The sequence below is a fragment of the Neodiprion lecontei genome, chromosome 1 (genome assembly GCF_021901455.1).
Source record: "Neodiprion lecontei isolate iyNeoLeco1 chromosome 1, iyNeoLeco1.1, whole genome shotgun sequence".
Classification (NCBI taxonomy): domain Eukaryota; kingdom Metazoa; phylum Arthropoda; class Insecta; order Hymenoptera; family Diprionidae; genus Neodiprion; species Neodiprion lecontei.
The window spans coordinates 36,050,692-36,064,112 of NC_060260.1; the positions used below are offsets into that span (position 1 = coordinate 36,050,692).

Sequence of the window (13,421 nt, forward strand, 5' to 3'; positions counted from 1 at the left end):
GGGGCGAAATGCGAAATAGGCCGAAGTAGAAGTGGTGGCCAACGTGACCAAAATGTCAATTAAATTACCTCGAAAACAAAAGATATCAGAAGTAATCGATACCGCGCGCAATAATTCGAATTATTCTACATATCAATAAATAATGTCGCAAAATCCACGAAGTCATTAAAATATTATGTGAGCCGTATTCGATCACCCTTCCCCCCCTTCAACTTAGATAAAATTCTCAACAAATTCTAACGTTGATTTGAAAACATACATTCATGTATGATTTCATCGAATACAAGATTTTGACAAACCCCTTTATTCAAGTGTCCTTGCGCTACTATTTTACCTAGTTAGTTATAATAGAATGAACGAAAATTAGTATAAATTTTAATACGACTATTGTTTTTATAGAGCGAGAGAAGATCGTAAAACACGGAGAGCGCCCTGTGGAGCCAATAAGCAGCTGCAGGGATGAGCGTGGTTACGTGCCAACCGTTGGCCGCTGGGGTAGCGAATGGCCAAGTTGACTCGAGACGGCAGAAACATGGTGCCAGCCGCGGGGGCAGGCACGTGGGCCCTGGATCAGGGGCCTGCCGTTACCCCTGCCGGTTTGGGCCAACGACGAGTCACCAGCCCTGACCTTTCCCACGGTCGAACAATATGAGGAACTAGCAGGCAGCGTTGAACTCGAAACGCAACGTTTGTTGCGCGAGCATCGCTATGACACCGTCAGCAACTTCCTTAGGTAAGTAATTACATTACCGAACGACGAGTTGGATTGTGTTCACTGAAGATTTCCTTTAGCTTCGATAATAAACTGATTCATGATGCGGTATGACTTCCTTAAGGTAATTAACTTTGAAAATTTTCTTACAGACTTTATGAAGAGTTCAAAGTGAGCGGAGAAACTTCGCTAGAACGCTTCTATCGCAAGTATCAGCCAGTGATAACCAACGAACACCATACATGCGTAGGTCTTGGCTTTGAGTTACTGCGACGTCTGTGCAGCCTTAACGAGAGATTTCCTGGCATAGCCAGTCGTCTGTACTTGGTATCCTGTGAAGAGGTAAGAAATACATAGATTAAAATTCAATATTTCAATGCATGCATACCAGAAGGATAATTTTACACTATACTGTAATTCAAATTTCCTGAATATGTTGTGCATTTCTTAGTCCAGGGGGTCTATGATTGGCTCAATATTGTCACCAATTATATCCATTTGTCGATGAACATCCCCTTCAACAGCAAACGATTAATCACTTGTTAAAACTTGCAGACAATCGGTGACATCGCTGGGTACGTCGGTGGTGCACCAGCTGCCGACAGTGGCGAGAAAGAACATGTCTTAGTATGTTTGAAAATTGAGATAAACGGTCGTCGAGGAGTATTGCTGCTTGACCCTGGTTACCATGTTGCGCGTGTCGTCACTGTGATGGCGGATAAGCTGTACCCGCACTCGGGATGGTTTACGCAGTCTGAAGAACCAAACTGTAAAAAAGAGTACAATTACACCCTGTGTACTAAAGATTCTGACTATGTTGAATGGCACGAAAGAGAAAACCGTCCAGGAGTTCAAGAGAGAACACAGGTTGCCCTTATCTACGTTGCAAGACCATATTTGACCGCTATTGACGTTACTGAGCGACGAAACTTAGTCTACAACTTCAGGAGTCTACTTGCCAGGGACACAAAAGGTCATGTTACTGCCGGAATTTACTTTCCAGTTACAATCGACATCAACAAGACACATTCATTTACCATCTTTTATCAGACAAGCAATGGGAAGAAACGCCTGAAGATGCCGTTCAGTAAATTCGATGGCTTGCCTAAGGTGATTATTAAATTGAATTGAGTTAGAATAAACTATGGCACTATAATGTTATATAATACAGAACATGTGTTGAGATGTATTAATATCAACATTTTTGAGCTTACCTAATGTGAATAACTGGACAGAAATATTTGATTGGTTGATTGGTAGTTTACGCATGGGTATATAACAAAATTAATTGCTTTCTTTCAGACCTCCCAAGACACAGAGGAATCGACAATTCTAATGAAATGTGCACGCCAGATGGGTCTGACGCATGAGAAACTCGAAGGTCTTCTAGCCAGTCTTGCCGAAGTTATGTGCGATACACAGTATATTGCACAACTTTTAACCATCAATGCAAGAATCAATACCTTGGCTGAAGACAATTAACAGAGGCCGCTCCACCCAAAGAGGTGTCAGCAAAACTTAAAAGATTACCATTTTTTCTGCCAGCTTTCCTCTTTTGTTCTTTTTTTATTATTTACTATTGTTTCATTATACAAATTCTTTTAAACAATGCCCGCAAACCAGTCAGAGACTGAGTCACACTTATTTTCTTTCATTAACACTTGTTTATAATATGTAGGCTTTGCACTTCGGTTGGGGTAGTTTAATTTTCTTTATTGTATTTTATTTTGTGAAATTTCATTGTTCAATGGAAATGTTAACTGTTATCGAATAATATTTACAATGACACTCTTGTCATTGGCCGTGATATAAATATACCAAAACAACGTCCGTCAGTGTAACGGCAGTTTTGTTTTGCCACAAAATTGAAATTTATCCTCCAAATGAACGGCTTAATTGACAGTGAAATTTTAGCAATTCAAGTGTGGGATAAAATTTAATCGTGACCGAAAAAACAAAAAAATGGACCCTGAAAAAAAATGTTTACAACGAAACAATTCATCTTTACTGAAGTTGAATGACGTGAAATAAAACTAAGTAAAAAATGCAGCAAACAAAAATATAACAGTTGATAACATTTGCATTGAATGTATCGAAAACTAACTAAATAGCATACCTACTTCTTTCTTATCTAATCCATAGGCATAATATGATTGGAATAGTATTGTTATGATGGGATACAATATATATTTATTTTATACCACACTTTACAATTTTACTTGTGTCAGTACACTAAATTGTAACGACAGATTTCTCTGCTTGGTTCAGTTTCAAATAAATCAGAATTAAAGCACTCTAAAAGCTAAGATGTCATTATTTTGTCATCGAGATCCTGTCCCAAAATATATCCTGAAATTCCGTACAACTGTAACTGTCCTCTTATCGTCCTATGACTTCTAAGAAATTCAGAATATTTATTATATTACAATCTACGGTATACTTCAATTATGTATTGGAATCATCTAAACTAGAGTTACTCTATATTCATTTATTAAGCAGTTTGCGTACACGTGTTCATAATGACCGTCTTTAGCGTTCAGTTATGATTCGAATGCAACTGTCGGATTTAAATTGTAGCACATATAGTTAATTTACGGTGAGGTTTCGTCACAGGGCAACATCATCGTATCGCTAATTATTTATTCTCCGGTGATATCGGAGGTATCATATTATAAATAGAAGAAAAAATGCAAAATAATGTCTATGCGGAAAAAGAAGGTTGAAAAAATGACAATAATTGGTGGAATAAAATCTCTCCACAAAAACGAGCATCTTCGTTCGATTAAGGACTATTAAAATTAGAAAAAAAATCATTCCTGCGATTTTTAAACGAAAATCTACTCCGAAAATTGAAATGAAAATGGTTGTGCTTCTATCGCATTAAATATCCCACATCCACACAAATATATTTAATCTTATATAGAAAATTAAAGAACTACCTTGTACTTTAATAAAGATTCACTTCTACAACCTCGAACTCTTGAGTTTTGGCTGTGGCTCAAAAAATATTAGATGCTTAATGAGCAATAACAGCACAACATTGTTGCATCTGATAACATCACCGATCTGTAATTGTATATATATATATATATATATATATATATATATATATATATATTTATAATATGTATATATAGGTATAAATACTACCCGGTTTTGTAAGCCTTGAATCCATGACTATTTTAAATATAACATCTAGATCGTTGACATAAAATGGGACAGTCTCATAGCCAATGATAGTACAGTAAAATCTCGGTACTTGATAACTAGACTTTATACAAAGGAAAATTTCCAGTTGTATTGTGAAATCAAACATGCCAAAATCTATGTACGGTTTATGTGTAAATATTAATATCTGATATTGTAAGCTGAAGCTCGACACATAATATATGTCACTTGTCTAAGCTTTAAAATACATCAACCACCCATGGTGAACAAATTTGTAGTTTGAGAAGTTTAAAACTAATTAAAACTTAGCAACATTTAAACGTCAGAAACAGATATCTTTGTTTGGACCGATTGAGGAATCCTTGATTAATTTTGGTGCAGTGAAAATAATTTTTAATAGGAATGATAATGAATCATACCGATATTTTACCATGAAAATAAAATGAGCTGTGGCATTTCGTCTGTCTAAGGTGTCTTCAAGCAGTGGAATCTGAATTGGAGAGTCGTTTATGACTGCTCTCTTTCTCTGGACTATGATCACGCTTGCGACTTCCTAAACCAGCAGGTGAGGTTGATGGAGGCTGCGTCACTTTAGTTTCTGTTGATGTAGTTTCTGATCTACTGGTGCTGAAAATAGAAAACAAATAAAGAGTTTGAAAAGTAAGTTTTTTACGTGTTGCCGCAGAAAATAAATCTGCAAAAAATAACCATGTGCTAGATGCATATTACCGAAGTATCAAGGTATCGTTCTTCAATCATCTAAGTATGAAAATTGCGTCATCAGTTAAAACTAGCTTACATTTGAGGTAAGTCAAGGGATATTATGTAATGTATCCATTTCAATTACTAGAATACACTGTATTACCTAGTAAAAAAGAATTGTAAAACATTTCAACCTGAATTAACATTTCATTATAGTCTCTGTTTTCTTATATCATGTTCATCAATTAAATGACATCGTAATGCAGTATCCAATCCGAGTAACTGATGATGATTAAAACCAGATAATATTATTTTTAATAAATTTCTTCAATAATTTTTTATAGTAAGAATGTCATTTTATCACAGCAAGTTCATGGATATTTTTGCTTTTGACCATTTATATATGTATGCATACGAGTTAGGTATTATTCATGAAATTTGCTTTAAACTGAGAACATATAGCCAAAATATCAAAGAGAGTGAAACGATCATTACACAAAAGTTATTACCTATCTTAAGCTAGTATTCTCTCCTAATTTCAGTAAATTTCAATGTAGGAGGTACAAAAACAATTCACTTGTTTGTGTTTGACTGAAGTTACTATGTACATTTTCCTATCAGGACAAAAACTCTTACTACCTAAAACAAGAATAAGGAGTTTTCACACTAGAGATTTATCAACATTTTACTTGAAGTTACTCAAACTATTTGAACATTCCCTAACATATTATTAATTGTATTAATGTTAGACTTTATTTTTCAGAAAGTTTAGGACACAGCAACACAGTCAACAATTAAACGTAACACGAAGACATTGAATATCGCACAAGACCAATAGCACTCCAAAAAAGGAAAGAGAAATCTCAATCTTCAATTTAGCAATCTATTATTTACATGAATTATTCATGTACTGAGACAGTTAGGTGCGTACGGAAAAACAAGCGATACGTTTGTAAAATTCCATTGTGAAACTTGTGTTTCAAAAAACATGTCTGTAAATGAATATTATGGGACAGAATATTCTTTACAAAGCTACATTGCACAATACAAATGACCTTTGTTTTTTTGACATCTATTGTTCAATGAGTAACGATTAGATGTCTTTAAAAAAAAATTAACTATCATTTGATCTATTTTTAATTGCAAGACGTTAAATATAATAAGGCGATATCCATAATTACTCTGCACTAATTTTCCGTTGATGTAGTTAACACATTGTTACTATCTTTATATCCACTGGGAGTGTGAGAATATTCGAGGCCAAGATGCCTATTGTACATTTTTATAAATCCTAGACTTGCAGAAAAACGCAGGAAAGTTCAGCATAATTCATTGAATTGAACCATTTTCTTTAACACACGTTACTTTGAATCGAGATATAATAAAACTATCAAAAACTAATGCTTGAGGAGGCCTGTTCTACACACATATATGTATTAGAGTGGCCCTTATTCAGGGTGTTGACGAATTTTTGCCAGACCATCCCCCAAATAAACTTCAAATAATTCGAAAACAATCGCCGAATTTTTACAGATTTTTACATCAATTCTAAGATAGTCCGCATGTGATCGAAGTTTCTTATGAAAATTAACATGGGTAAAACTTTTTTTCTCAGTATATATTTTATTGCAAGAGTAATAATGTTCCAAATAATCTGTAACCGCGAGGTTTTGGTGAGAATTAGTGCTACTATCTGGGAAAAAATACACATCAACGTACCAGGCAATCTAGATGAATTGCACAACCTCGAAACCTGACTTTTTTTTTATTTAGAGGAAGTGCAATTCGTCTAGATTGCCTCGTACGATGATGTGTATTTTTTTTTTTTCATATAGTATCACAAATGCCGACTAAAACCTCGCAGTTACAGATTTTTTGGAACATTATTACTTTCACGATAATATATATAGTGCGAAAAAAAGTTTTTCTCATGTCACTTCCATAAGAAACTTCGATCACAATGCGGGCTATCTCAGACTTGCTGTAAGAATCTGAAAAAATTTGGCGACTCTTTTTAAATGATTTGAAATTGATTTCAGTGATGGGGCGGTAAAAATTCGTCAACACCCTAATGAATGTATGCAAGAGAGGTAAAGTTTGCTGTGTTTTTTTTAGCAATTAGGATAATTTAATTAGTAATTTAATAGGTATAAAAGTCTATGTTACGCATCGTACTTACGTCGTACTAGCGTCACCACTGTGTACTCTACGCTTTTAATTATTAATATTTGCGGCTGTACCTGTAATAGACAATAAACGATATTCGATACTAGTTCAGTTATGTTTCTATACGGTAAAACAGAAAGAAAATGAAACAAGTCTCTCAACTCCCTGTTGTTTTAAAATAAAATACTTTTAAATTGTTATTGGTCGAAATGGGACAAGTCGTGCAGGAGGGCAGCGGTATTGGGGGGGCATTATAAAAGTAATAAGGCCACCTGTTTAATTTTCTTGATACTTGCACATAGACACAGTCAGCTTTGTGCACATAGACATAATTCGACAAAAAGAAATCAATGAAGTGTAAAACAAGTTTCTATAAAAACACGAAGCCAGAGGTTCAAATACATTGCTTGAGGTACATCTTGAACATTAGTAATGAGGAAGAGAAAATATCGTAGATGCCGAAATTATTAGCAAAAACAAAAAATAATTGTACACCAACCGATGTCTACCAAAAGACTAAGGTAGTAAAAACAAGATGCTGATCTCAAATTGTGTTTAGATAATTCTCCCTTCTGTATACCTGAGTTGTAGATAGTAGTCAGTTTTTGGGAGATAAATCAGCATATACCAATAGAAGCTTACCGTGATGTGGATAATAAACTGCTGGGCTTTGGAGAATATGAGGTTCTCAAACCTCGCCTTGGAGAAGGTGCCCACCTGGAACGACTAGATAGTCGGCTACAAAAGTATACCAACCACAACCAGACCAGGACATAAAATAAAAGCAAAGAAAATAAAAAAGTAAATAACCATCTAATACAAGAGTGAATTTAAACAAAGAAGAGTCGATAATTGTAAATCTACACTTTTCAGGTGAGATTGACAGATACAGTGGTTCTACTTGTCTTTAGTTTCGAACAAAAGAGTGGTAAAGTAATAACATCTAATTTACTACATTTTTTCATTCAATAGAAAAATATGTTGATCACATTCACTGTAAACTTAGGCGTGATAATAAACTCAACACAAACTGTGTGAAAAAATTTCTCGGTTGCACGTTAAAAAAATGAATAAATTTAGAAAACACTTGAATTTTAATTAAAAATAAAAATAAAAAACATAATCGACTAATGCCGTAACAGCATACATTCCACTACATAAATTAGAATACAAAGCAGAACTACGAAATAACAATGTACTAATTTTTGTGAATTTTATTCAATTCGTGCAGTATGAATATATTTTATTGACGTGCAATATTACAAGGTAATTTCACAAAGGAGATATGAGCAACAAATAATCATTTGCAGGATTGATTCTTTCGCATTATCACTTTTTCGAGTAGGTATTTTTACCAGATCGCCTTCCACGTTTCTTGTATCTGCTAATTGAATGCATTCTAATGATGTAGTACATATTACATGCAGAAAAAACCTTAAGAAATAAGGTGCATCATGGAACAAGTTACAATACCATCAAATCGATTGCAAGAACGTTTGATATTCTCTATTCGTGCATTATGTATCATACAATATCCCATAACTATAGGAGCAGGAAAAAAAAATGAAATCAACGATGGATATATTGAGAGCCCAAAATACAATATCTTACCCGAAAGAACGAAAAAACACCGAAACAACTGATTAAATTTGTAATACTCCAAGTAATAGACACCTTCAAAATCGTGTGACTGATGGAACTAATAGAATAATTAAAACAAAAGATAATGGATAATTGAAGTAATCATAGAGATAAATTTACGATTAATCATTTACATTTTATGCGATCAGTGAAAGTATTTTGATGAAACCTATTTTTCATCCGCAAATAATGAAACACATATTGCTAATCCATTTTCTTAGCAAATTGACTGTATGTTAGGCTCTTGTTATGAAGTGAAAGTTGGCAAAAGTAAGTAGTCGAAAATTCAAAACTCCATGCCAGAAGCAGTGGTTCTCATGTCCTTGCTAGAATTCACTTCTCGGAGTTGATAAATGCAACCACACGAGGCGTCAATATTGAAAACCACGTTAAATGTTCTTCCAATAACCTCGATCTTGCTTGCATACACGATGACGTTAATTATAAAGAAAATTAGGGGTGGTAGAAAATAGAAAGTGACATTTTCACACAGAGAAATTAGCAACTTTGAGGTTGTTGGAAAAACATTTGATGAGTTCTTCAATATTGAAGCTTAGCGTGATTCTGTTCAACGACTATGAGAACTGGATTCCAGTCAGGATGTGAGAACTGTTTTAGGCCTGAAGTTCTGAATTTTCTGCTACCTTTTTCTACCAACTTCCACTTCAAGTTCTTATTTACGATGCCGATGCAAGAAAAAATAAATATAGCAAATTGTTAGCAATCAAGAAAATATTGCATTGTGATAAACTAACCTTGCTGTTGGTGCCGGCAAAGCCAGAGGACTATGTTCACGACGGTTTCTGTGCCGAGATACAGCATAGCCAGCAGGTCCATGAGTGTGGTGATCCACTGCGCCAACAGCATGCTTAGTACGAGTCTCCCATTCCTGGTTGAAATCTTCGGCTTCTTCTGAACAAAACGCAAAAATATCCGCAAGTTGAAGTTAAAATGAATAAACAATATAAGTATTAACAATTGATATTAGGATTATTAAAAGGAATTACGAGTCAGGTAAATACTTGAGGATTAATTTATTCAAGAATTATTTTACCTTCTTCAAGATTTATATATTCTTGACGTTCTTCTTCATCACCATTATGAACATTCTGCTCTCGTTCATAGATATGAGCTCGTTCACCAATATGATGACCAATTGCCATCTTTTTTGTACCTGTACGAGAGTCGCAGACAGTTTTCTTGGTCTCTTTAACTCCACCAGGTGCAGTTCTTGTTGAAGATGATGCTTGATACACCTGTGGTCTGCCATCTGGACCACTGGTCATAGTCATGACAGAGCTACTCATGAAAGAGTGACAATTTCCGTTGTTTGGACCCATGTTTCCCTGGAAGAAACGATTTTCCAAATTGGTTAAAATGACATTACACACTCTCAAGAGTTGGATTCCTGGTAATTGACAGACCTATTAGATTTATTCTGACATATTAAAGGCCACCGATGTCTACTTTACATGTTAGACAGTGAAACACATGACAGCAGACTACAACAGGCGGCATTGAATGTGTCAGAATTAATCTAAGGGTCTGTACTTAGCAATCAGTACTTCGCATGTTCTAACAGAATAATTAAACTAGACAAAACTTTTTAAAAAAGTAGCAAATCAATAAAAAATAATGGAACGCAAAGCTTGATAGCTGACCAAAATCTTTGAATATCCTCACATTTTTACTTACATAATCTGCAAAAACACGGTTCATGTTGAAAGCAGGCATCGGGGGAAAGCCAAACGGCATCATTTGCATTTCGTTATGACGAGAATTTACCCGGTGATGATTTGACCCAGTAAGTGGAGCGGGTCCACCCATCATACCAAAGGGATCGCTAAAGAGCGAGTTCATCATGTTGTTCATATGTCGCATAGATCGCATGTGAGTCCTGTTGAGATGGAAAGATACTTTTTTAATTTATTATATAGAAATAATAATATTTCTGTACGTTTCATATATTGCCATACTTTAACCCTTTGTATAGTCAAACATTTAATTTAATTTCCTCATTGTACAATATCATCACTGTAAAAAAAATTTATCGTTGATAAATTAAGCCCTATGAATTATGCGACAATAATAATTGCAGGCTGCAATTGATCATAAATAAAATTCTGTTTCCATGGACGCATTGATTTGTCAATTGATTATTAAATATTTGCAAATGATTTGGAACAAAAAGTTTACGCTTAGATTTTAATGTACGCTGTGAATAAACATTTAGTACTCAAATGGATATTATAAGAATGAGAAAAATTGAAATTTTAACACTTTTGGGCATATTTATTATAGATATGTAGTGTAGGAGTGGATGAAAAAATTAGTCCATAAATTTAACAACAGATTCAGAAATTGTTTTGACAAGAGATGATAGGTATACAATCATGTGTAAGGCAATACTTGCTATTAGTAGGATTTTGTAATCCATAAAAAACTGATCCTGAATAAAACATTCAAACACACAGAGGCAAGTAGAAAGATAGTTTTTCAACGTACGGTGAATATTTCTTGAAAACGAAACTTGGTTTTCTGTGGTGGTAATAAATAAGAAATTGTATGCCAGGGACTAAAATTATGGAAAATTTGTAGCCACGCATTGTGCAGGTACAAAATATTCTGAACTGTTTTTGGCTATTTCGAACGATTACAGAAAATTATTTTGATCAAATCTGATGTGTTCTGGGAAAAAAATGTGTCAAGATAAACAAAATGCTTTCCGCAACGCATATGTCGAAATTTTTACTACAGAATCACGAGAGTGTTTCAGTCTGCTAACCTGTAATAATTAAGTTTGCATATCGTTTATTGAAGAACAGACGAAAAATAGACGTTATTGTGAAAGTCAAAATCAATACAGACGAACTGTCTTGAACAAATTATGTGGATCGGTGGCGCGAACATTCTCCGTTGATCTGCCAGAGTGACGTTAAAGCGCTTACCTTACCATACACGATTACATACGGCCAACGATTGAGAAGTACTAATTTGCCAATTAGTGAGGGGCTAGCAAATAACCTTACCCGATGATGGGATCCTCTTCAAAATCGCCCATCAAGGATCCAAACAGGGACATAGTGGGTATATGCGCGTGAAAATTCAGATGAAAAAGAGTCTCGGCTTTGCCTTCGGTTATTTTTCACTCCCTCAAAACTAACGCGATATTCGATCGTATGGAAAAGATAACCCCGTCGTAAAGTCAAATGCGGATTTCTTGTGCACTGTTGTCGATCTTTCTAGGGCAAGTGAAGAGATTCGGAATACCTATACGCAAAGTTCACTACTGGTCGCGATACACAAGATCACATAAGATGATCAGAAATACTTGTACAACGGCAAGATGACCGGAAATGCTAATTACCACTTCGCAGATAACCGATAGCAGCGCTTCCTGGCGGTCGATGGTACCGAAATCTCACGAAGGTCAAAGAGATACTCTTTGATGAAGGTAAGGAGGCCGAACGCATATGGCGGAATCGTCGAAAAGTGGTTCGTGAGAGCGATGAAAGATCTTGTAGTTCGGGATGTATCCGCAAGCGATACCAGCGCCTGGTTACAAATGGGATACATACGTGAGGATCGACGATTCATCAAAATCACCGCGCTGACGGAGCCCGCAGTGGTAGCGCGGCCAAGTGGTTACAATCCGCGAATCGTTCATCACTTTCATCGACCATTTGGCTAGCATTACGTTTGGACTCCTTACTCTCTAGTCTCCATGGATGCCGTGAGATAATTTCGTTGAAGATAATTCCTCTGACGGATATCTGAAAAACCATCGCAAGAAATTTGTTTACAAGATTCGGCCCAATGCATCGCATCTAGGTACTAACTTGTTATTCATGGGAAATGTAAGCAGTAAGAACTTTGTGCCAAGGAGCCGGAAATTTGTTCGTAGAAATCAAAAGTCGTTTTTCCAACATAAGCACGTAAGATATAGAAATATTAGATTGGTGCCGTTATTTGGGGAAACGAGCCTCTAATTCATGAGCTTTCATAGGACAGGAAATATCTTACTTCAATAATGTCCGCAGTGAAAAGAGCACAGGTTAGTTTCATATCAAAGTAGCTTTGAATCTCCTACTAATCTGAATGAAAATCGTTTATTATTTTACATTATTTTAGCAATGGGCTACATTTGCTAGAACCTGGCATCTTTTCGATGCTACATGGCAAAATCCATTTGACAGTGCACAAGTAATAATCAAGCATCTCATGGGTCTACACAAACCCATATACCATCCAATGAGTGAGTACAAAATTGCTGAGAACTTGTATTTCCTGAAATATTTACGTAATTAATAGTTGAGTTTTCATTTTTACAATTAAATTAGTTAATTTTTGACACTCATTCACAGATGATTGCGGAGATCATGTTGTTGTCATGAATAGTAGAGATATCGCCTTACCAGGTGACGAATGGAGGAAACGTGTGTATTTCCACCACACAACCTACCCTGGGGGTGCATCGTGGACACTTGCCTGGGAATTGCACAACAAAAATCCTACATTGGTAAGAAATCATCGTAATTTAATAAAGAATATAAATATTCTTTCAAGAGTCTGCTAACTAGTGTATTTTTTTTCGTGTAGGTCATAAAAAAAGCTGTGTATAATGGAATGGACGGCAACTTACAACGAAGGCATACAATGCAACGTTTACATGTTTTCCCTGACGATAAAATCCCTGAAGAGATCTTGAAAAACATCAGTAATCAAATTAGATATTTGAGACCTGTCCCAACTCGATTGGATCATATTTCACCAGAAGAAGTCGAAAACTACCCGAAAATTGTAGACTATCCAAAACAGTATATTCTGCGTTAAAGAAAATCAGCAGTTTACAAACTCGACATAAAAAGAAAACTTTGTAGTTTGCAATCATTAGCAATTTAAATTACTCCAAAACATACTGACATTTTGTACATCTGTATATAGTCATAAAAATAAATTCCTACCAAGTAGTTCCATCCAGTCACGGTTTATGTATTTAAACCTGTACTTATTTTATCGATAACAAACAACA

At 35.2% G+C, this 13,421-nt stretch overlaps 3 protein-coding genes and 1 long non-coding RNA gene across 9 annotated transcripts; 3 read left to right on the top strand and 1 right to left on the bottom strand.

Annotated features, from left to right (window-relative positions):
- Positions 1-515: 515 nt before the first annotated feature.
- Positions 516-3,426, top strand: LOC107225694 (the record flags this gene model as incomplete). The annotated part of the gene is made up of 4 exons (XM_015666239.2): positions 516-733; positions 865-1,054; positions 1,268-1,822; positions 2,015-3,426. Coding segments are annotated over 4 exons (1,143 nt in total), but the record flags the coding sequence as incomplete, so codon positions are not given.
- LOC107225715 (myeloid leukemia factor) lies at positions 2,259-11,822 on the bottom strand. 6 transcript variants are annotated; one of them, XM_015666266.2, is made up of 7 exons: positions 11,419-11,822; positions 10,085-10,286; positions 9,444-9,735; positions 9,145-9,301; positions 7,391-7,486; positions 6,762-6,822; positions 4,369-4,507 (listed from the first exon to the last, which is right to left on the bottom strand). In XM_015666266.2, exons 1-6 carry the CDS (start codon positions 11,469-11,471, stop codon positions 6,804-6,806), a joined length of 819 nt encoding a protein of 272 aa, XP_015521752.1. In that variant the 5' UTR covers positions 11,472-11,822; the 3' UTR covers positions 4,369-4,507; positions 6,762-6,803. The 6 variants fall into 6 exon arrangements, with proteins under 6 accessions (XP_015521749.1, XP_015521750.1, XP_015521752.1 ...); XM_015666263.2 differs by lacking the exon at positions 6,762-6,822 and having other exon boundaries at positions 2,259-4,507; positions 11,419-11,819; XM_046729779.1 differs by lacking the exon at positions 7,391-7,486 and having other exon boundaries at positions 11,419-11,817.
- Positions 4,445-5,554, top strand: LOC124292616. Its single transcript, XR_006902495.1, has 2 exons — positions 4,445-4,540; positions 5,346-5,554. It is a non-coding gene; the product is annotated as an uncharacterized LOC124292616 (long non-coding RNA).
- Positions 11,823-11,998: 176 nt separating the features above from the next.
- On the top strand, positions 11,999-13,369 carry LOC107225717 (39S ribosomal protein L13, mitochondrial). The gene is made up of 5 exons (XM_046729780.1): positions 11,999-12,324; positions 12,396-12,443; positions 12,521-12,644; positions 12,754-12,908; positions 12,989-13,369. Exons 1-5 carry the CDS (start codon positions 12,238-12,240, stop codon positions 13,220-13,222), a joined length of 648 nt encoding a protein of 215 aa, XP_046585736.1. The 5' UTR covers positions 11,999-12,237; the 3' UTR covers positions 13,223-13,369.
- The last annotated feature ends 52 nt before the right edge of the window (positions 13,370-13,421 follow it).

Bases quoted from the DNA above. Each gene is read 5' to 3' on its own strand.
- LOC107225715 (XM_015666263.2), bottom strand. From the start codon at position 11,471: ATGTCCCTGTTTGGATCCTTGATGGGCGATTTTGAAGAGGATCCCATC. The intron at 7,487-9,144 runs GTTAGTTTATCA...ATACTTTTGTAG, and splicing joins TTGCCGGCACCAACAGCAAG to CCGACTATCTAGTCGTTCCA. The intron at 4,508-7,390 runs GTAAGCTTCTAT...TTCTATTTTCAG, and splicing joins AGTTTATTATCCACATCACG to CACCAGTAGATCAGAAACTA.
- LOC107225717 (XM_046729780.1), top strand. From the start codon at position 12,238: ATGGGAAATGTAAGCAGTAAGAACTTTGTGCCAAGGAGCCGGAAATTT. The intron at 12,444-12,520 runs GTTAGTTTCATA...ACATTATTTTAG, and splicing joins CCGCAGTGAAAAGAGCACAG to CAATGGGCTACATTTGCTAG. The intron at 12,645-12,753 runs GTGAGTACAAAA...ACTCATTCACAG, and splicing joins ACCCATATACCATCCAATGA to ATGATTGCGGAGATCATGTT.